We start from the raw sequence: 23,421 nt of genomic DNA on the forward strand, positions 1-23,421 counted from the left end.
ATCTGAAAACAATGTCTGCATTACCAAGTTTGCAGAGCCCCTATTCCTAAATCAACCCAATAATCGCAGCTACGTCTGAACAAGCTCTTTTCACTCATTCACTGTTGTATACAGTTTATGGTTTCACGCAGTAGTGAGCAGCAAATTGAGATTTTGGACTTCTTACTCATCTTGATCATTTCGCGCCGTCACAGCATTAGAAACGCACACTTTTTTTTTTTTTTTTAATACTTTTTGCACGTTTAAAATCTATCCTATAAGAAAAGGACTTGACTTTTCCCGTTGCGTTGATGGTGACTAATTAATCCGGACACCCATCTAAAAGGACCAATGAATGAAGTAAGGATTTTTTTTTTTTTTTTTTTTAGGACGCTGCCATTCACCCCTGACGTTGAGCAAGGCTGTATGTTGCCTGAGAGGCAAAACTCAGGGCAAACTGTGTAAGGCGAACACGTATGTCGTTTTATCTGCACCTATATTGTCTGTAATAGGGAGGCTGGACATTATGAGGACACTGTTGCGAGATAATAAATGACCTGAAACAGTAAAAGGGAGTGAAAAAAAAAAAAAAAAGAAGAAAAAAGTAGGAATTTGAAATGTGTGGTCCACATAAAACCAGTAGAAATATGCAAATGTGCAGAAATTAATCTGTACGTGTTTCCTCTTCCCTCCACTGGTCGCAGATCCACCCCACCCTGCAGCTGTGCAGCAGGTCAGCGCTCCCTCCCTCCCTCCCTCTGCCTCTTACTTCTTCTTTCTCCCTCCCTGTCTGCCTCTTTGGTTCTCACCAAAAAAAAAAAAAAGCTGCCATTCTGGAGAAGACATAATTGCCATTATGACTGCTGCGGCCCTGCACATCACAGTGTACTGATTGTTCCGCAGAGGAGGGAGTGTGGGGTGGTGGTGGGGGGGGGGGGGGGGGGACACACACACACACTGTCTGCTCTGTGCAGACGCCACACAATATTATCATAGCGTGACTACAGCTCATCCACATCCCTCCACCACCCCCACACACACACACAGTCGGTCTCTACCTCACTTTTTTTTTTTTTTTTTCAGCCGTCTGTCTCTCTGTAATCTTACAGTTAAGCACAGAGCAAACATGCGCTTCTATAGGGCTGAAACACACACTCACACAGTGCCGCCACACGTAGGAAATGATAGAAGGACTGAATGGAAAAGAAGGGTTTTCTACCAGGACAGGAACACCCAACTTTTGTGAGTGTGTGTGTGTGTGTGTGTGTGTGTGTGGGTGTGGGTGGGTGAGCACATGGGGCTGAGGTTTTTTTTGGGAAAGCTGACCTTCTCCCAGATCCAACTTCCCTTCTCCATCTCCGTTTCCAAAGAAGAAAAGGTCACCATTAAAAACAAGACACTCGGGCTTCACACACATTTGATCCATTAACTCTCCACATTTCCACCAGAATACAACTGAACTGTGAATAAAGGATTTGAAGGAACTGATTAGCCGCAGGAAATATCCAGGCCCACAATAGCAGACTGATGTATTGCAACGGGAAACGTCTTTATCATTGTTACTCGATTATGTGGTTGATTCTGCTGACAGCACAAAAGGGAAGGAGCAGCGGGTCCCACCTACACAAGCGCGTCTGCAGCCCGGGCGGATGAAAACCGAATGCATGTGTCCAATAACCACACAATAACCGCAGTTTGCGATGCCCTTCTGAGCCCCTCCGGGGATTTGAGGTAAGAATCTCACGAAGGCATCAAGGCGGTTAAATGGGCGCCGAACAGACGTGATTCAGGCTCTGTAGCGGCGCTCGTCACTCGGTGGCTTTCAGCTGCGCAAGTTTGCCGCCGCTCGTAACATGTGAGTGAGATGCTTGCAACTTCTTCTTTTTCAAAAACTTGGAAAAACTGGCTGGCGCAATGGAGTGGATAAACAGTGGACTTGTTTATTTGGAACGGAAATTTCAATTGTTTGGAGGCTGAATCAGAGTTTACAGAAGGATGTTGGAGGCTCCGCAATTACAAAAAAAACAGGTTATGGAATTGAAGGTTTATTTTAGCAGGTACACCAGTGCAGTCTGACGCATTCCAACTGTTTTGCCATAAAGTCTACATTTATGAACAGTTTTTAACACTAACGAGGTTGTAATTTCTATTATATAGTATGCATTATAGTGTAGAGTAGTACAGGGCAACAACAAAAATAGAAACACCTTTCAATTGAAAATACGACACCATCTTCAAACGTGAGCTCAGTAGTTCAAACATAGTTGATTGACTCAGCTGAACATTACAAACTTTACAAAGTACAATTTATGTAAGACCTGTTGTATTTATCTATCGTATAGGTACCTAATAAAGTGACCACTGAGTGTGTCTCTCTATCATAACTCTTTCTGCGGCTACTAGTCGTCCAGCGTTTTGTTTTTTTTAGATATAAACTTTTATATCTTTTTATACAACAAATTATCCCCAACATCATCATGTGACGTTAACGTGTCATGTGACGCACCACCTGCGGCCTTCTCACGCAGACCTACTACACAAAGGGCATTTGTAAGAGTCTATGAATGCCCTATTAAACACAGACCAAAATGATTACCTCATCGTTTAGTAAGGTGTACATCCACCCAGAAAGTAAGATAAAGGCTTGGTATCATAAAGAGAGAGGCGGTACGGTAAAAGTGATGCACTGTATATCAGGCCACAGGTAAACTCGTATAAATTTAAAAAAAAAAACTCTCGGCTACATAACACTGCCCTCTGAGTGTGTATCTAGACTCTTGCTCTCTCACACACACACACACACACACACACACGCACACACACGCACACGCACGCACACGCACACGCACACACACTACAGCTAAAACGTGATGCATTCTATACGGTCTCTTTGGTGCATGCAATAGCATAATACTCCTGCTGTTTCAGCTGTCTGAACAGGGGGTGGGAAACGGCACTTGTTTAAACAAGTAAATATTGGTATGGAAAGCATTAAAGCAGGAAACCCTCACCATTGTTTCCCATTCAATAAGCCATTCAGTTACAGCATTGTAGGTCCAACAAACTGACTGAACTTAAACATGTACTTTCAAACAGGAGGGTTCAGAAGATCAGAATAATAATGTTCAAGGAGACAAACAGGGGAACAACCGGAGGTACAAAGCCGCTCGCTGATTCTATCGGAGCATCGATGACGGCAACCAGTTAATCTGTTTTCTTGCCGGCGGTCAGCTTGTCGGCGTGGAGAGCGAAGGTCTCCGCCACCATCAGAGGGAAGACCAAGGAGGCGTCTGCATACACCTGAGAACCAAGAACAGAGAGTCCAACACTCTTCCCTGACATCATTAACGTGACTGCGATGTCAGACGCTCGCCGCACTAAACCCAGGCCAGCACCCACCCGGCTCTGTTCAGGCGCTCCGATGCCACGCTGCGCTTCAAGGACAAACGCTGTGCAGACGCTGCCGCCTTGAGGCCAGAGCAGGCGCCCGCAGCTCCCGGCTCCTGCTAAAAACCTCATTTCTCTCCTGCTTCGTGCGTACGGCAACATATTACATCTCTTCTATGCCTGGTTGTTGTTTAAGATGCGGGGTGACATTTTTGGTTGCAACGGCACTCAGAAAAACACACGTCTGAAAACAGGTCAGGCGAAGTCATCTGATAAACACATGAGGCTGAAGCGAATGAAAGCGGGGAGGGGGGAGACATCTGAAACTGTAATTAATAATAAAAGGTTATGTGAGGGTGTAACTATAAGAAAGAGACCATATTGTTGGCATTTGCATTAGTGAGAATATCAGTACCTTGACAGGCTTGGCGTCCATTCTGATCTTGCCCCAGGATACGGCCTCATCGGGTCTGGCCCCGGAGTCGGAGCCATCAAACTCCTGGCCAGTGTTCACGTACACCACGTAGTCGGCTCCGTTCCTCTGGAAAGGAAACCGAAGCGGGACAGTGGGGTCAAGACGGGAGACTCTTTTTTTTTTTCTTCTTTTCATCAGGTTTGTCTATTTAACGTTCAACACTGACGTCCCCGGTGGACTTTGAGCGCCGAAAGATCACACGTGGTTACCATAAGATTGGCGTTGGCTATATGGTGTTTGACCAGCCCTCCTCCCAGGATGATCATTCCTGTCCTCTTGGCAAAAACCGCCTGGCTGTTCATCCTGCGAATATCTGAAACAAGGACCGCACACGGATGACACGACCGAACAAACGCCGCTGTGGCGACCGCGTGCTCTGACGGGGATGCTGCGTTTACCTTCTACAATGTCCAACACCAAGCCGGGCTTCTTGTATGAGTGGAAGTAGATCATGTCGCCCAGAGAGCCGTCGGTCAGAGCAGGACTGAACACTGGGATGTTGTTCTGAGAGGGAATTTAATGGCGCATTTAACGACAAGAGACACACGGCACACCTCGTCTCTGAATAAGACGCGCTCCCGCCGCGGGAGCAGTTTCTGAACTTTTTGACCCAGCCCTCGAAAAGTACACGAAGTTGCTGATGAACAACTGATGAATGAACCGCGTACGTTATAATAACAAACTGTGAACTTTAGGCCATGTTTGCCGATAAACTGACTTGCTATAAGCTATTGATCCTGACAGCTGTTCCGTCACTGTATAATACGTGATCGATAACATCCAGGACTCACCTTGTATGCCCAGTAGCAGACAGAGTCAGTATTATTTATCTCCTTGCCCAGCCGATGGATCATTTTAGAGGGAGTCCAGCGAGTGCCCTGAAATAAGAAAGCTCAAATAATAATAATATAACTGCCAAATTTGCAAAATCCAAACATTTCCTGTTTTTTTTTCTCAAAACGTCTGCTTTTTTTTTTTTTTTCCACACGGAGAAACCGACCTCTGTGTTTTGCTCCAACAGCATCTGGTCCAGGATGGGCATCAGCCAGTCTTCAAACTTACAGTAGTTGTCATTGGGCACCAGCAGATTCCCTATTCTGCAGCCAGCGGGGGGGACGAGTGAGGGAGACGACATTTAAACGGGGGACAAGAACACATACGTAAACGAATTAAGACATATAAACGAGGAGGGACGTCTAAGACAAACCCCCGACGCCCCGTCCTGCGGCGTACGGTGCCACGGAGGATTAAAAGCCTGCGTCTGCTTTACGTCCCATCTGATTTTGAACCGCACCGGCAGTCACCGACCTGTTGATGCCCCGCTGCCGGAGCTCCTTGCCGAGCAGGTTGAAGTCTCCCAAGTAGGTGTGACCCAGACACTTGATCAAGTCCTCCTCGATGCCTCCGGCCGTGGTTACAATCACGTCCACCTGAGACAAAAGTAACGCAACTCTGACAACAACAACAACAACAACAAACCCTCGCCGCCGCAGGAACCGATCGGTTTTTTTGCAGCGCTCGAGCGGATGGACGTGAATGCGTGTGCGACGGGCGTCGTACCATCCCGTGCTCCGCCAGGTAGCGGATGCTCTCCCTGACTCCGGAGCTGATGAGGTTGGAGGTGTATCCCAGGAAGATGGTGCAGCCGGACTTGCGGGAGGATTCGCCGGAATCCTCGCACTCGTTTCCCTCATCCGCCTCGACCGGCTCCAGACGCTTCTCTATCTGAGGGGCGCGGAGTTAACGTTACGAACGTGCCCCGACAAGACCGACCGCAGGACACGAAATCTGCACCGTTTTAACCGGTTTTTTTTTTTTTTTTTGGTTTTAGTGTCCTGGTTTGAACAGATTGGTTGTATTATCTGAAACTATGTTTCATTTGTGTGATAATAAAATTTTTTTAAAAAAAGCCATTCAACTCACCATGCGGTTGATTTCCTGGACGGCCAGGCCGAAGCTGCTGGCCTGGAAGCCCGTGGTGAGGTAGGACTTCAGGACTGCCTGGAGATCGACCCCCTGGTTGAAGTCGTAGCCTTTGATTTTCGGCATGTCTTCGGGGATGTCGCAGCTGGGCTTCAGGACGGCCTCCATGGCAACCGAAGGGGCGTGGTCCGCCATCTTTTCTGCAAAAAAAAAAAAAAAAAAAAGGAACATATTAGGGATGCCCAGTCGAGCCTTGATCAAGCAACAATGGGTATCCCTTCAGTTTTCTGTGCCCGGCAACAGTCCTGCTCTTACTGACAGTGACGAGGCAACTGTGTTTTTCCTATGATTTTAGCATATTTCATGACTAAATTATATAATTATACAAAACTTGAATGTAGACTCCATCACTGAGGGCTAAAGCACACGGCAAAGCTCCCAGGCCTACGAACAAACGCTTGGAAAATATTTTGAGCGCAGAATGATTTGATGTGAATCACCTGGCAGTTCATAGTTTTGAGGTATTTAAGCATCATTAGTTTACTTCAGCGCGGTTAAACACACACACACACACAGAGCTGGTTGGGCGAGCGAGTAGCAGAGTGGCCGACAAGAGACCTGTTGTGTTTATCGGTGCCAAGCTGGGTGAGCAGTGTGTCTGTGAATGTAGCTGCGCATGTATATTATGGTCCATATTTTACGATATAAATAAACGATGCAGTCCCTCCAAGCAAATCAGAGACCCTAAATTCAGTTTAGATAAATATTTTTTCTGGCTGTATTGACGGAACGGAGCTGTAATTTATTTGTAGGAGCCGGGAGTGTCTCAGAGCTATTCAGCCATGGAGGAATGAAGCACGACTCTGTTTGAATCATTAACACGACGTGTTAAATTACCACTGTGAATGGGAACTGACAGAAAAGATAGCGCCTGGAATTTAAGGAAGAAAAAAAAAAAGCACCACACCCACCCTGCCAATGTAACTGTCTTTGATCATATGCCAGTTTGGTAGACATCGCCCAACCCTACTCTAACGCTGCCATGAACATTCAGTTTTTCTAGCCTGAGACTTATTTTGCTGTACAACCGCAGGTTGGAAAGAGCTTTTCTCAAACACTTGTTTATAAATAGCAGCTTACTGTAAGTGTCTACACACAATAAACCATATCGAGGCACTAAAGAAGAAACACATTTAGATTTTTTTTTTACCCCCCGCAAATGTATTAAAATTTCAACAGTCTCAAATTTATTAGCAAAGTTAAAGTACTAAAGTAAAATCCCTTGTCTGATCTCCTTTACTGATATAATATCATACATGACATCAGATTAATGATACTGAAGCATCAGTGCGTAAACAGCATGTTACTGTTGAAGCAGCTGCAGGCGGAGCCGGTTTGAACTCCATTATGTCCAGTTGTATAAAGAGACAGCAGATAACGCTGTTTAATAATGTGCTCTATTTCAAAAGCTTGTTATATTATCCATTGTGTCAAAATCTTCATCTTAAAAGTACCTGAAGCTTTCGTATTCATTTCGATGTACGCTATTTCCATTCAAAAATGTTGTGGGAATTTAAAAAGCAACATCGGATGGAAGTAAAGTACTTTAAAAGTGAATTTAAAGACAGTACTTAAGTGTATGTACTGAGAACTTTTATTGAAATGCTGCGCTTCAGTAAAATGTTGAGGTACTCGAGCTCAGGAAAATACTGGACATCATTCATCTTGACAGCTGTTACTTCTCGACTGAATATTTGACATACAAAAAAAAAAAAAAAAAAAAACATATCGCAAGCTTTAAAATATGATGATGGATTTAACTAACCGCAGTGAAGCAGTTCGCATTTGCTCAACCAATTAAAACAGTTAAATTATATTTTGACAATAAAGAAATAATTTGCGACTTCTAAAACTGCTTGTTTTTTTTTTTTTTATTAATTTTGTCGTGCAGTTATAAAATGTTGCCGTCAAGATAATCAAATACACTGTAACTTATATTCTTAAGTGGGAGGAGACACTTCTGATGTGATGTTACTATTATTGTCATAAATAGAAAAGCTGATTACATTAGGGCTTTGTTGTTGTTTTTTTTTTTAGCAAAACAAAATAACTGTAATGACAATCATTTAAACTCCATATTAGCTTTCATTATGCGTAAATACACGAATGATAAACATATAAAAAAAAAAAAATCCATGTGCTTTGAATCAGCTAGGAGAGCGGCTAGCTCACCGTGAGCGAGTTTGATCCCGCCGACTGGCTTTAAGAGCGATTAAACATCGTGAAAACAGACGTGAAAACCTACCTTTTTTTTTTTTTTTTTTTTTTTTGCAGAGGATTTAAGTGACGAAGGGGGCCAAGTAGAAAACAACTGTCACTGCACACAACAACTCGGGATACTGAGTATTTCCGTTGCTGTAAACATCGCATGGGTCGCCTGCAGACAAACAAAATTCCCTCTACGGCGACCGCGAAGGGACAAACATGGCCGAACCGCATTTCTGTCGACTAATCCCGTGACCTCACCTTTCATTTGCGGTAAAATAAATAAATAAATAAATAAATAAATAAATAAAAAATCCTTCCTGTCTGATGTTCATAAAGACTTATTTGTCTACAATGTGCCAAATAGGAGTTGGACTGCTCTGGTACTTGTACTGAAGTACTTCCACTCCACTGTAGCTCAGATTTTAATATTGCACTTTCTACTCCATTATACATTCGTCAAAAAGCTTTCCTTACTTTTAAGATGGCAAAACTTCACATCCTTTCTCTCTCGTGAAATCCACGGATCTCCAGATTTGGTGACTTTGAATTGATTAAATGTCCCTTTATGTGTGAAACTTAAATGCAATTTCTTGAGATAGGACTAAATAACCCCCCCCCACACACACACACACTTGGATCAGCTGGAAAACAGAAGTGTTTTTCCAAGTTTGTTGACTCTTGAGAGATATGTGGTTCTCAAAACACAGAAAACACGTGATGATATTATAGAATATGATGCATTAATGTAGATAATAAAAAAAACCTAACAGTAGCCTATATAAACAAGTTCAAATAAGCACAAAGTAAACATCTATAGCAGTGGGGGGGAAAAAAATATCCATTACTGCAGCATACTTCTGATACCAACATTTTGCTGACAATACTTGCTTAAGTGAGGTTTTGAATGTCAGACTTTAACTCGTAGTGGATTTTTATTTTTTTTATTTTTTACGGTGTAGAATTAATACTATTGCTTAAGTAAAGGAACTTCATATTTCTTCCGCTGCTGTGTATTTACCATATTTGTTGAAGGACGGTTTTGTTATATCTTTAGCTATAGATAGCCCACATTTTCTGAAGCTTATTTAGGGCACATCATCAGAAAGTGTATCCTTGCGCAATCGGGTGTTTTGGGGTCTCTCGAACATCCACCAAGGCAAAAAAAAAAAAACACTGAAGTTAATCAGCAGCAACCTCCACCAACGGATGCCTTCATGGTCCGGAGCCATCTCGATGGCTCGCCTCCTTCCTCCACCCGTGACACCTGCAGAGGACGACCTCGACCAGAGAGCCAAATGAACCAACTCGAGCCTTTATTATGACAGCAACTGGAAATTGCGGTGGAAAAAAAAAAGTAAGCGCATCCAATTGGAGCTCGCCGGCAGACAAGCGCGCATGAAGTCCAGCATCCAGTAAATAACCAATAATCTTTCCATCAGCTGCGGCCGTGAAGTTTGATGTCTGTGACATTTCCAACAAAGTGTTGAACGACCTTTAGTATCACAGAGCCTTTGAACTGCTCCCCCCGACGGTGAATAAAACGAGCTCCGGGGTCAAAAATGGAAACTCGGGAGCCATCTCTGAGCAGACTCTCTCCTCCACGACCCGAGCCGGCTCACCGGATCAGGTAAACTTATAAGATGTGTTAGTCATTCACCTTGTTTTTTTTTATTTAATTTGATTTAATTTGATCCAAATCCAAAAAAAAAAAAAACCCAACTCATCAGTTTACATTCTGCATGTAACTTACAGTAGCAGACACTATTTTTTTCTTTCTTTCTGTGTTTTAATAGTGAAGGGAATGTCAGGGAAGATGTGCAGCAGCAGCAACAGTGTTATTCAGGCGCAAAAACTGGTGGATCAACTGCAGGTGGAAGCAGGCATGGAGAGATTCAAGGTACGTAAAGAATCTAAATGTTAACGACGCACTGGCTGCACACCCCTTCTGTACTTCCATGGCTCCGTTTAACACGAGTTGACTGGCATATTTCCGTAGTTGTGAATGTACCCGTGCGTCCTAATAACGCGCTGCAATTAAAAAAAAAAAAAAAAAAAAAAAATCCACTGCCCGAAGTCAAATTCGTATCTCTCGTCGTGAATTTCCTGCGAAACGTGCTTTGTTTCAGCAGATCTCCCTGACGGCAGCGGACTTGGTCCAGTACTGTAAGGACCACCGGCGCGGCGACCCTCTGCTCACCGGCATCGCCGCTTCGTCCAATCCCTTCAAAGACAAGAAGTCCTGCGCGCTGCTTTGACGGTTCCGGGGGACAGACGACCGACGGACGGCTGCTTGATCGCTCCGTCTGCTGTCAAATGTGTCCGAGATGAAACTTTCGGTATGACATTTATTCTGAGAAATTAAATCCAGTCAATAATTCACTCTTTTTTTTTTTTTTTTCCTTTTAGGACATTTAATAGCATCCTATGTGGAAACAGTCTTTCAGTGTGTTTTAATGAATGCATTTGTCAAGTATTTTTTTGTTTTTTGTTCATGATTTATAGTTAGTTATCCACGAAGTAAATGCAGACGTACATAAGATAACATTGATTTTACTGACTTGATGACAGCGTTGAAATAAATAGCTTTACAAGTGTGTGGTGGAGGTCTGGGAAACTTCCACCTTACATGACAATTAACTGATGACTGTAACAGATTCTGTTAATTATTTAGTAATACAATTCATATTTAAATGTCTGCAGTTGCCGTGCTGTTTAAACACGCAACAGTTAAGAGAAGAGAGACAAACTTTTTCAAACTCAGAGTCTTTGTAATCTTTCAGGAAGAGTAATTAGGATAAAAGTTAGCAATAAACATTTGATTTTTGTTTGTAGATACATTTTTCTATGGCATTAAACAAGGAATAATAATTTAAAAAAGAAAAAAAGGTTGAGGAACATATTAGGGTTGGCTGCACCAACGCGCATGATCCTCCCAAATGATGCTGCCATATAACAAATCTCAATACAAGACAGAAAACTTCATTTAAAAAAAAAAAAAAAATCATTCAAATTAGAACTAAGCTAAGAAACAAGTAAATATCTCCAATAACTTTTCCTTTATACTTTTTAAACATCTGTTTTCTAGCGTGGCAAAACAAAATCATCCATTTGCCCACATGTACCACATTTGTAAAGTTTCCATTGATGTCTCTCTTCTTAAATCCATCCATCAGCCTTTAAGACAAGAGAGCTGTTTATTTTATTTGTTTTAAACATGGTCTACTCTTCTTTTTTTTTTTTTTTTGTTCCGTGTATTCCAACTTCCTAAAGTCTGGTCAGCAGCTGTTGATCTGCTTCAGGTCTTGTCCACACCTGTTTTCAAGTCTCGGCCATGTAGTTTGCAGACCTTGCGGTCTTTCATTTCCTGGGCCTCCAGACGTCCACACTAACGTCGCCCGAGGCTATAGCGAGGACTCCGGCCTCCGCACTCAGCTGACAGGCGAGGAACGTGAGAGGGAGGATGGAGACACAAAAATAAGAATTCATTATTAATTAAAAAAAAAAAAAAATCTCTTAAAACATAGAAAAAAAACAAAACACAAACAAAATGATTTGATTACGGCTTTCGTGCGCAGACGTGTGTATACAGAGCCGGCTTGCCAAAGCACTCGCCCTCCGATGGGAAGTGTGCTTAATTGCATTCAGCGAGGGCAGAGCTGCATGACTACGCTTTGATTTCATACAAGTAAACGAAACACGGCAACGGGTGAATATTGTTTTAGAACGTTTTTGCAAGGTAACACTCGGCTCATCTGCCGCCACGCAGCGCTGTAATCAACATTTTCTTCCTGCAATTCAATTTTTTTTTTCATTTAAAAAGATAGCCTGCCTTTGAACATTGCTGTAAACTATTATGAACGCCCCCCCCCCTCCCCCTCCTTAAAGGTTAAATGATAATAATCATTATGAGAATAATATACTGCATTTACATTGCGCATTTCACAACACAAAGGTCATTTCCATACTTCTCCTACCAGGCTGGACATTCAGTCGACCTAAATACGTCACGTGTTACTTTGCATACTTTGTCATTAAACGGCAACACTGAAAAGGGTGAATTGAACAACACGCATGGAGCTTCACCTTCACTGAATGGACACGTACTCCTGCACAATACAATACAATTCAATTCAATACAATTCAGAACATGGTCCCAATACACTTCACAAACACACACAAAAAAAAACAACCACAATAAAAAAATAAAGGAAATATTCAAACAGAAAGTGAAAAAAAAAACACGAGAAAAAAAAATCATTTAAATATCAATGTCAAAACAAAAAAAAAGTGTAAAATGAAAGGACTTAGTTAATAATATCAATACCGATAAAATGTCGCCGTTAAAAGGTAAATGCTAAAATAACATGCAGTACTGGCAAATGCCTGAATAGCAGAGCAGGGGAGAGTACAGTGATGGGATGGCATCAAAGCGTGCGTATCCTGGCACGCTGACTCTCTGTATACAAACGCCTTACGCACGCTGTAATCAAACTGCGGAAACGCATTGCATCACATACGCAGCATTTTGTCCTCTCAGTGTAGTGAAACACGGCCTCCATATGTGTATATTTTTAACTTCAAGTTATTTCTTTGTTGGTACAAAATGTTTTCCTAAACAGATATATAAAAAAATATATATATAAAAAAAAAAGTAATTACTGACATGCCACGCCTTGTAAAAGTTATAATATCCTAATGGAGGTAAACAATTTGACTTCTTTACAGGAGGTGGTATCACTTACCCCGTGGACTGCAGCTTGATAATTCAGAGTGCATAATGTCCTTGGAGGTGCACAGGGGATATGTATCTGCAGTGGAGACAAGAAATTACAATGTGAGCCTGGTCAGAAGCAGTTTATATTAATGAGCAAGGCAACACGCGATTTGACTCATCCTACCTTGACGGTCCGATCAGATGAAGAGGTGTAGAGGCCTCCAGGGGACTTGTGGATCCCCGTGACCAAAGCCGTGTGTCCCACATCAAACTGGGACACGGGTTTTAAGGTCCCTGCCCGCATGGAATAGGAGTGCAGCATGCCGCGGTTGTCTCCCGCCCATATTTCACAGCCGCTGTAGCTCATGGACAGCAGATACGAGCTCAGCTGTGAACAGAGGGGTGCGTTGGGAGTTAGTCTCGGCGGACAGGAAAGGCGGACGGGAGCTTAAATGGGACACAAACGTCTTGAGGAACTGTCTGTTTTTGCATCTACCCGGACTTTCTTCAAGCTTTTTCCCGCCCTGCGGTCGTAGACAGCCAAGGTGCAGTCTTTACTGCCGGAGATGATGTATTTGTCATCTGCAGCTAGGCACATCACAGCGTTGCCATGGAGACGGAGGCTTTGAACCAGCGGTTCGGCAGCTGCAGAAAAATGATCACAATTAGCCTCAGGACGAAAACATTTGCGTTTATAATTTCTCTGCTGACTAAGTGCTAAGATGATTAAACAAATAACATTCTTGCACACGTCCAGACTTGTCGTGTGACGCCGCTTTATCGTCACATTTATAAAACTACTGGCCTTCATTTGCACTTTAATGCGCGCTAAGCCACTAAACTGTACAGCAAGTTACCTCTGGGGTCGTACAAGCTGACCCTCTTGTCGAAGGTACCAGCCAGCAGCACGTCTGCCTGATAGGACAGGCAGAGGACAGCAGCCCCGGCCCTGATGACGCCCTTCTCTGTACCACCTGCCTGGAGGTCCCACAGCCTCACAGTGCTGTCGAAGCCCCCCGAGGCCAACAGAGGCGGCTGAGATGCCAGGCACCAGACCCAGCCCCGATGGGTGCTGAAGTCGCTCTGCCCCACCAGGCTGTGCAGCATCGTGCCGCTCGAGCCGGCCTGCAGATCCCACAGCTTCACGTTCCAGTCTCTGGAAGCCGTGGCACAGACCGCCCCCTCCCCCCCGAGGAGGAGGACCGAGTTGACTTGGGCAATGTGGCCTGACGGGAGGGTGATGCACTCCAGCGCAGGAGGTGGGCTGGGGCTTCTTGGGGATTGACGTTGCATCATCTCCGCCTGTCTTCCATTGCCCAGACTCCTTCGGACCTCGGGGTGATTGAGAGCTGCATTTTGCCCTTCATCAATATTAAAAACCATCCCGTGGTTCCTTTCTTCTTCCATTAGTGCCGCTGCATCATCCTCCCGTATCGCTTCCAACTCCTCTCTCAATCTTGCCAGTTGGTCCTCACCTAAGATGTGCTGCATTTCGCCATCCTCGTCCTCCACTGCCATCTCCATCCCCTCATCCACACCATAAGCGACCTCCTGAGCTGCCGCCCGTTCCAGCTCGTCCTCGCCACCGTCTCGCTGCCCGTCCGCCGCCGCCGCCGCCGCCGGTTCGCCATCCTGCGGCTTCTCTTGTTCCTTTTCCTCCTGGACCTGTCTGGCTGCACGATGCGCTTCGCTTATCCAGCAGGTAGTCAACTGCTCCATCTCCATGCAAGCACTGGGCCAGTCAAAGTCCTCCCTCGGCCCCACCGGAAAGCCAGCTCTTGAGCCTATGAGCCTCCGTGCTCGGAGCTGCCAGGAGGTGCTGTCCTTACCCACGTTATCCAATGCATGACAGACCTGATAACGGAAGAGGAGGGATTTAAGACAATTTCCAACATCTGCAAGACGAAGACATAGACAGACAGACAGACAGATAGATGTAACAATGGATATTTACAGGATGGAAAAGGTTTTTGTCAACTTAAAGATGGACGTCTTCATGCAACACTGGAAAAAAAAAAAAAAAAAAATGGTTGTATGATGTTAAACCCGCTGAGACATGATTTTGTTAAGATGATGAATTGAAGGAACATCCGTAGTTTTTTTTGTAATTTTTCCATACTGTACTCCCTCTAGTGTCCGATTATGCTCACTGCAACATGTATTCAACAGTGTCAAGTCAACGTGCTCTTCTTACCAACGCTTCTCTTGATGTACAGTTGCGTTATGTCATTTTTATTTTTCTTCTTCTTTAGAGCTACCTCTTGAAAATGAAAATAGATCAGAAAATCAACTTAAAAGAAAATAAGGCAAAGAGATGATGTTTTTTTTTTAGCACTAGTCCTCTCGTCTTATTTTACCTTCTGCATCGACTATTCTGGGAAATAGATTATTATTTTCTGTCTCAGTGCTCGTATATCCAAATGTTCTGCCACATGGCAAATTTTAAAAAAATAAAATAAAATAAAAAACGTACCTTTGGCAGGACATCGATGACACACTGGGCAGGGAGGTGTGAGGCGATGTGGGTTAAAATCTCCCACGGTAGTGCCAACAAGCCGCCGGCCTCAGCGCTTGAAGGTGAGGGGCTGCGATCCGCCGGGGACGAGCGGCCCGCCGGCGGCAGGCTGAAAGGAGGACGGAGAGCAGCGCGTCTCGGTACTGATCCAACTGATCCCGTGCAACATGAAACGCTCGGTAAACGGAGGGAGGGCTTTGCTTACCCCTGCAGGTCGGGCCTGGAGGCCTCGCCGCTCGGAGGTCTCGCCGGGCGAGGAGACGGTCCACCCGGGTCGGTGCGTGTCGCCGCCTCCGGTTGGTGCGGGTTGACTCCGCCGTCGTCGTCCTCCATCACCTCTCCTCCTCCTCCTCCTCCTCCTCCTCCTCAGGCACGGTGCGTCAACATGACTGTACTTTGCACTGCGAGGTTTAAACTGTACTTCTTCTTCTTCTTCTTCTTCTTCCCATGAATGCGTGAAGTTTTCTGTTCGCTGCACGTAAAGCAAACAAAACAAAAATAAATAAATTAAATTAAAAAAAACCGACGACCGTCACCACAACGGGTTAAACGTCAGATTGAAGTCACGCTGTTACCTTTAATAAGCCCCCCTTTTTTTTGGACGGGTGTCTGCCGACCCGCTGTAAACAAACTGTAACCGGCGTCGCTGTGTAAATCAAATAAAAGACGGATGTAACGCCTCCGTTTTTGATCGCCGTCATTAAACGCGAACTCCAAACTAAGAATTCAAAACGGCACTTCCGGCGAAGACAGAGGTCGTCATCAAGCTGCGCAACCGTGACGTGTACATGTCTGTGACGTGCACACTTTTGCAACAGCTGCAAAGCGATTTTACACGTCGTTGATTCTGCGGGTTTTCCAGCATTTCTCCCGTGAAGCAGCAATGAACACGCTCTCGTGTTGGAGAGTCTGTTTAACAGCCATGTTTTAGTTCAGGTTATTAAATTATAAAGGTGTTTTTTTTTCAAAGAAATATTTTCCTCCCTCCACCAAATACTGAATGTACACAACGTGCTTTAAATATAACATACATTGACTCAATCTATTCTTCAGACTGTTCGTTTTTGTATTTAATTGTTTGTACCTCTTGTCTCAAAAAGGTAAAGTCAGAATCTGTTTATTTCTTTATTTAATGAAAAAGTCATTTCAGATTTTTTTTGTTTTGTTTTGTTTTTGCTGTCAGTAAATAATACCCGAGTTTGTGAATAACAACATTTTTAACACGTGAATTTCAGTTACAAAAATTTAAACATTTAACAGAATTGATTTATTGTCATTTATTTTCACTTTGAATAAATTTTTATTTTTGGCTAAAGTTTTTTTTTCAGGGTATAACATTTTTCAAATGCTTTTATTTGAAAGTATTTTTCAGTTTCATGTGCCAAAAGATGATGTATAAAGGGGCACGTTGAAAAAGAATGACCACCTTCCCTTAATATTTGTAAGTAAACAGTTTTCTGAAATGCAAAATAAAAAAAAAGTGAAATATGAAAAAGGTCCGTCATATTGAACTGTAACGAGGAGACAGAATAGCTGTTGATTTATTCCTTTTCCTCGTCTGTGGTCTTCTCATCAGCATGAGCAGCGAAGGTTTCTGCCACTAAGAAGGGGAAGACGATGGTGGCATCTGCAAACACCTGGAAACACAGAATAACAAGCCCTTTATTAAATCGGAGCACAAAACCTAAGGAGTCCTCAATCCCAGTCTTTATATGCCTGTTTTCATTACATGAAGTGAAGACACACTCTGGAAAAAAATAACATTAAATGTCCAATATCAAACCAGGGTTCTCAAATGAAAACAGGAACAAGGCGTCTCCTGCTCGGTCAATAAATGATTTTGCAAATCAAACACGCCTACTGGACGGTAGATTTAAAAAGAAACAACAACAACAACAACAAAAAAACGCAAATTACACTTATCACAGTAAATGAAATCGTACTTCTTTCGCCCTCTTCTTCCATTAGGTCATCGTATCATACGTCGGTTTAGTCAAAATGCTGGTAAATCATATGAACAGCTACCAAAGAACACCATTAAACATTTCTCCCTCATAAAGGGTTTGAATGGTTGGACTAAACAATTATTTGGGTTATTGTATTGCTACTTGCCACAGTGTAGAACCTCGCAGGAAAACAGGTACACCAGCTGCTCCCCCATTGTACATTTGTACTGACAAAAGTGTCTTGTTTGCTTCAGCAGCTCGGACTCTCCAGGATTTAAAAACGGCAAAACGTGCTGTGAAATCAATTCATTCTAATTGGAATCAGCACAAAGAGAAGATCTGCCAAGGGAGGCAAATTAACCTGAGGCTAAAGTGAATTTACACCTTCAAACAATAAAAGTTATTTCTAAAGTGGTCTCGACAGTGCTGACCGAGAGGTGACAAGAGAGTCAACAACGGACAAGAGGTCCGGGGGAAGTGAACAGAACAGTGAAGTAAAGACCCGAGAGAAACTTCCATCTAAAGGGAGTCTCGAGCACAAGTGAAAACGTGTTGACACGTTTGCTCATGGGAAATCACTCTATACAACAGCGAGGTGTAATATGTGATTATTAGACCTGTCCAGGTCTTTGCCAGACAAGAGTAAAGTCTCCGATGCGCATTGGGCCCAAACACTTGATCAAATCCCGCTCTATGCCTCCGGGCAGTGGTTACGAGGACATCCAGCCTTTAGGAGATAGAAAGACACTGCGTTATGGAACGAACGTTAACGGGGGGCGATTGTGTACGTTGGGTCTGATTCAAATTGCTCAATGATTTCGGCTGCAGACAAGAGAACCGCATCAGCACGCAATTTCAAAAACATTGCGTAAAGTAAAAAAAAAAAAAAAGCACGTTCCGACTTCTTTTTACGTATTCCGCGAGTTTGTACCGTCCCGCGTTCGGCGAGGTGGCGGATAAGACCCCCCCCCCGCCGCCGCCGATGAGGCTCGAGGTGCAACTGCGGAAGGTGACGCAGCTCGCGAGGCGGGAGCGGGTCGACGGATCGTCACCTGCACTTCCGTTCTCGACTTTTTTTTTTTTGGGGGGGATCCCGTGGGAAGCGGAGGGGATTAGAAACGAGGACCACGCTTATTTTGGTGTCGCTATAAAAGCGGCACATTCCGCAGGTTTTCCCTGTACAGCGTCCTCCTCGCCGCGGTTGTCGGTCTGCTCGACAGCCAGGCTTCAAGACGAGTGGCCCGGAAAGCCCATGTCGAGATAGGAGCCCTTGACCTTCGGCGCGTCCTCTGGCACGGTGTCGGTCTTCCTGCAGATGGACTTAACGTCGTGGTTATGATGGGACATGTTTTCTGGAGAAAAAAAAAAAAAAAATAATATATATATATATATATATACATACATACACGTGTATAAATAGAGTTACAATATTGACGACTTTACACGGGCCTTCGGGGTCATAAAATCTGAACGCGTAACTACAACACGTACAATATGCAAATGTTTGTGGGTGCCGGCGGTGGAGGATTTTGTCTCCTGTAAAACCGGTCCGGTCTTTTTTTTTCTTCCCACCCTTTGTGATAAAAGTCGCGCCGTCAGCGGAGGACGTCCTGCTTCGGGGGCGGAGGGTCGTAAAAAGTATTCACGGTCCTTAAACAAGTTACTCAGGTTTTCTATCCATGCAGGTCTGTCCAGTATTCTACATCTCTCTGCATCAATCTGTCGGCACAAGCCATCTATTTTTTTTTTGGAACGTTCCTGCTTCGTACTCGCACAATACTGGGAGTGGGTCAGTCCGGGACCGGAGGAAGCCCCGCTCGATTGTTTTCTTTTATTCCCACTGGGTGTATCGCCATCGTCATCACAATAAACTGGACGAGGATTTATGGAGCCCATTCATTTTCTAAACTTGATTTCCTTCTTTTGTATTATGTTTTTCCATTTATACCGAGGCAAATAAATTATAATTTAAAAAAAAAAAAAAGTTAACACTTTAATGGCCTCCATTTAGAATTAAAAGCCATGAACATTAAATAAAAGATCTACAACACACTCATCTGCAGTCTTGGAAAGTTTTTATGCATGCAGCTTTAAACGCTGCCGATGACGAGTTCCAACAGATGAAATACAGTTGTTGCGTAGTACTTTAGAAAAGCATGTGAAACAACATATAATGCTGACGAACGCTGGCTGGGACAGTATTCAGCTACTACGATGTATGATGTATGCTTAAAAATGTATAACCTTCATTCATTTAAGAGGATTTTTTTTTTTTTTTTTTTTTTTACAGAAATCATTCTGTTCAGAGCATGTACATTAAAACAAATAATTGCAATCATGTGATCATTTCGTATTATTAAATGTGATAGCTATAGGTCTATATTTCCATTGAGTTTTATATGGACCGCTCCTTTTAAGAACTCTATAAACGTTCCACAAACTTTCTTCTACAGAAGAAATATCCCTATAAATTTGCCATCGTCTCAGTTATTAGATCGGAGTTGCAGGTATCCGGCAGGCCTATTTATATAAAAAAAAAAATAGCTCGACAACTTCCTGCACTTCCGCCCATTTCGTGTGGAGCAAGCAGATTGTAAGATTACCTGAGTACTTCGCTGACAGAGCGTTTCTTTGGGATGCTGGTCTGTCGATGTTTCTCAGTCCATTCACCAGAGAACCGACGTAGACCCGCAACCTTTCTTCCTTTATAGGACGAGGAGGGCGGAGTAGCAGGCAGGCAGCAGCATTTTAAGGATTTAGAACAGTTTCCTATATTCAAACAATATGCATGTCAGCAAATACATGGAAAATTCAAGTGTCTGACTCACGTTATGGGAAAAAAAAATAACTATTTGCAGTTACATAGAGGTCAAAAAGTTTGAATAATAATAATAGTACATTTTAGGGTGAAGACTTGGTTTCAAGTTATGTTCCAGGTGGATATAGAAATCGTTTCAAGGTTTTACATGTAGAGTTTTGGGGGAGAGAATCTATGACAATGATGCATATCTCTTGGTTGTTAATCAATCCGCGCACTTCACCGAGGTATCTCAAGATGGCAATTTATTGTTCATTGTGTATATCCGTGCGTGCATGCAGAGATCGCTCAGTAAGTGCATCACGCGAATGCTTTTGCTGCAGCGCTTAATTAACCTATCGAGATCAAAACGACACCGAACGCAAACCACAACCTGCACGAACAGAAACACGTGAGCGTTAAACCACTCGTCCGGCGGGGCAGATGAAAGTTGTGTTTGCACATGCGTGAACACGTTTGAAAAACTTGAATTACAACCTCTTTGTGGAGGAATAAACTCCTCAAATCAGTCAAGCTGCAGTTCACACCCATTTTTAGTTCAGATTTTAAAAAAAAAACAGGAAATGAACACTGAATGAATTTTGTAAAAAAAAAAGGAATGAAGTTCATTTTTTAGGTAGATTCAAAACAAAAATGGATTTGACTTTTAAGATTGCTTTTGTTCCGTCTCCTGTATTAGTGTTTAAAATTCACTGCAGAGAATTTAGAGAAACAAATTAAACAGTCAAATTCCTCGTACGTGTTCACATTTGTCCAATAGCCCGGATTCTGAAATGAAGAGAAAGTTGAAAGACGATGCTTTAAATAAAGACGTCGCTGCAAAGAATCTATACATTTTTATATCCAGGGTTGCTTCGCGCACGTCTTCCATCCGACAGCACCGAAGATCTAAACGATCAGCAGTTTCAAGGTGGACACCAAAGACTCGTCACCAAATGGTGAAATATGGTCACCAGCTCTCCCTTCTGTTATGGGTTTGAATGATGAGCAGAAATGTCTCAGAATTTGACTTTTCACATTTTGGATATAAAATGTCATCAACTTCCCCATTTAATCCAAATTTTGCCATGATTAGTCTACAATTTCTCTGAATTTAATGTTGATCAAACGAAATACAAACTTTACAGCACACTCAAAGCGTTAATAGAAAAAAAACTTTTATTTCCCCCTATTCACAAAAATTAAATAAAAAGGGATACATCAGATAACATCCCACCTGCACCACAGTTCAGCAAAAAAAAAAAAAAAAAAGAAAAAAAAAAAAAGAAAAAAAAAAAGTTACTGCATTAAATTCATTTGCCAGCCTTGATATCCAATTGAAACTACTTTATGAATTTGTTTTCCATATTCTTCCCAAAGGTATGCACCAAGCACCGACTCGCCTTCAGTCCAACCACGTCAAATTTGACATAATCAGATGGTCCGCTATAAAACAACGAAAACAAATTGTTCTTTAAATAAAAAGAATAAAAAGGAAAAAAAACTTTTAAAGTCCAAAACAATTTGTGCACTGGAGCACAAAAAAATAAAATATAAAACAAAATAAATTAAAACAAAACTATCTCATGACCATTAAAAACAACAACAAAAAAAACTTAATTAACAAAAACAAACAAAAAACCGTTAAAAAAAAAACAACTTGGGACAGCTTGCATTTAAACTTCTGCATACAGCTTGTGTATCAATCACACGGCGACTTGTAGTAAAGCCTCAACTTTTTTTTTTTTTTTTTTTACCAATTCTTTGTGGCACGGGAGCTGCATCGTTCGAACACATCCTCGTATCGAACGCTTCAAAAGTTGCCAATCTGTCCCGCCCGTGATCTCCGTGGCCACCGGATCTCTCAAAGCCCGCCTGCCAGCGACACCTAGCAGAAGATGCCGCGAGTATTCACACTGTGGCGCGTCGGGGTCAAGTGGTGAAGAGATCCAAAACGCTGTTGCATTTTGTCAGCAACAACAACAACAAAAAATACAAGCAAATGTGTAAAGCATGGATGTTGTTCCTTATTCAACGAGGCAGGCGTAGGATTTTGGTATCTACAGAGACCCCCCCCCCCCCCCCCCCCGGGCCAGCGGTTACCTGGCGGCCGAACGTTGACGCTCCCCAGTGGCCACGTTGACGCAAGGCTTCGACCGACTTTAATCCCCAAACACAACTTCAGAACAGGGCTGGTGCAAAATTACACCTGAGAAGCACTCGCGCGAACCAAAAAAAAAAAGAAAAAAAAAAAGGCAAAACCGCAACACGCGCCTCCGTTACAAACCGCCCACTGTGGACAAAGACATAAAAAAGAAAAAGAAAAAAAAAAAAAAGATAAAGCTGAATAAAGACCACCGCTCCCTTACATGAGATAACCAGTGTCGGGGAGGGAGCGGGCGGGGGCGGGGGTGGGGACTATTAGGACTCAAGAGTAAGTGTAATCCCAGGCATATCCTACACAGTATCAACGGGTGAATATATGGCAGCAACAATCACAAGTTTGATCGTATGCTGGAGAAGTACCTTATTAGCCCGGCAGCGAGTTTCATTGCCACCGACGAAGTGCTTGTAAAAAAAAAAGAAAATTAAAAAAAGAAGGTAAGATCCCTCCGAAGTGGGCCGGTTAGAAAACGACTGAAACGAGGACTTCTGCGGAAAAGCATGCAACGCTTATGACGAGGAGAAGAAGCTCGGGCGGGAGAGACGGGGGCGCATCCTCAGACACGGATGCGGGGACTGACAGGTGCAGTGGGACGTGGATCCCCAAATTTAAAAAAAAAAATACTGGTCGTTAAGGTGTCGCCCTCCTCTTAAATCCTACTCGGCTCATTTTAGAAGGAGCTTTATATCAAACTAACATGTTAAGTTTTACCAAATCATTTTACCGTTGCTTAACATTATTCTTACTTTAGCGAGCCATAAACGGTCCTAAAATCATTTATCAAAAAAAAAAAAAAAAAAAACAACAACAACCTATATCTCAAGTTCAGTATATTATTACTGTACGCCTTACATTACAAATTCTAAATTCTTACAAAAGAAAAAAAGTGCATTTATACCAGTAAGAACCAATCCATTCTTGGTGATGTCTTATCGCTCTTGTTAAGTTCGTTTAGTAAATACTCTTAAAAACGAAGCAACAGCAGCAAACATGATTCTCCACTTTGCCTACAGTATTTGAACTCTTTTGTTGCAGTCAGCGTTTTTGTCCAAACAAGCACGCATACGTATTCATCTTCCTACAGTTGATCTTCACGCGCACGCAGCCGCCATTAAAACTACCGGGATTCGACAACGTGTACGAACGGGAGGGCCAACGAACCGAGCACCCGGCGGCCTCCCCACACTGGTGACGCTTGACGCAGTGAAATCAAGGAGACGGCCGTTCACGCAAACATGCATCACTGAAGAGGT

The 23,421-nt window shown here is 43.1% G+C and overlaps 3 protein-coding genes across 4 annotated transcripts; 1 reads left to right on the top strand and 2 right to left on the bottom strand.

Moving 5' to 3' along the window:
- Positions 1 to 1,894: 1,894 nt before the first annotated feature.
- Positions 1,895 to 7,437, bottom strand: dhps (deoxyhypusine synthase). 2 transcript variants are annotated; one of them, XM_069713536.1, is made up of 10 exons: positions 7,417 to 7,437; positions 5,765 to 5,964; positions 5,402 to 5,566; positions 5,150 to 5,271; positions 4,842 to 4,938; positions 4,633 to 4,719; positions 4,240 to 4,345; positions 4,051 to 4,154; positions 3,782 to 3,907; positions 1,895 to 3,279 (listed from the first exon to the last, which is right to left on the bottom strand). In XM_069713536.1, the coding sequence occupies exons 2-10, from the start codon at positions 5,957 to 5,959 to the stop codon at positions 3,184 to 3,186; spliced, it is 1,098 nt and encodes a 365-aa protein (XP_069569637.1). In that variant the 5' UTR covers positions 5,960 to 5,964; positions 7,417 to 7,437; the 3' UTR covers positions 1,895 to 3,183. The 2 variants fall into 2 exon arrangements, with proteins under 2 accessions (XP_069569637.1, XP_069569638.1); XM_069713537.1 differs by lacking the exon at positions 7,417 to 7,437 and having other exon boundaries at positions 5,765 to 5,968.
- A 2,179-nt stretch (positions 7,438 to 9,616) lies between these two features.
- LOC138629680 (guanine nucleotide-binding protein G(I)/G(S)/G(O) subunit gamma-7-like) lies at positions 9,617 to 10,331 on the top strand. Its single transcript, XM_069713538.1, has 3 exons — positions 9,617 to 9,659; positions 9,826 to 9,929; positions 10,162 to 10,331. Exons 2-3 carry the CDS (start codon positions 9,834 to 9,836, stop codon positions 10,285 to 10,287), a joined length of 222 nt encoding a protein of 73 aa, XP_069569639.1. The 5' UTR covers positions 9,617 to 9,659; positions 9,826 to 9,833; the 3' UTR covers positions 10,288 to 10,331.
- Positions 10,332 to 10,566: 235 nt separating this feature from the next.
- Positions 10,567 to 16,014, bottom strand: fbxw9 (F-box and WD repeat domain containing 9). Its single transcript, XM_069713534.1, has 8 exons — positions 15,837 to 16,014; positions 15,467 to 15,733; positions 15,220 to 15,370; positions 13,604 to 14,600; positions 13,243 to 13,391; positions 12,931 to 13,134; positions 12,775 to 12,840; positions 10,567 to 11,464 (listed from the first exon to the last, which is right to left on the bottom strand). The coding sequence occupies exons 2-8, from the start codon at positions 15,592 to 15,594 to the stop codon at positions 11,390 to 11,392; spliced, it is 1,770 nt and encodes a 589-aa protein (XP_069569635.1). The 5' UTR covers positions 15,595 to 15,733; positions 15,837 to 16,014; the 3' UTR covers positions 10,567 to 11,389.
- Between the last annotated feature and the right edge of the window lie 7,407 nt (positions 16,015 to 23,421).

The sequence above is a fragment of the Brachyistius frenatus genome, unplaced genomic scaffold (genome assembly GCF_029030835.1).
Source record: "Brachyistius frenatus isolate BFR_SWC_R1_liver_20210118 unplaced genomic scaffold, ASM2903083v1 Contig_119, whole genome shotgun sequence".
Taxonomy (NCBI): Eukaryota; Metazoa; Chordata; class Actinopteri; family Embiotocidae; genus Brachyistius; species Brachyistius frenatus.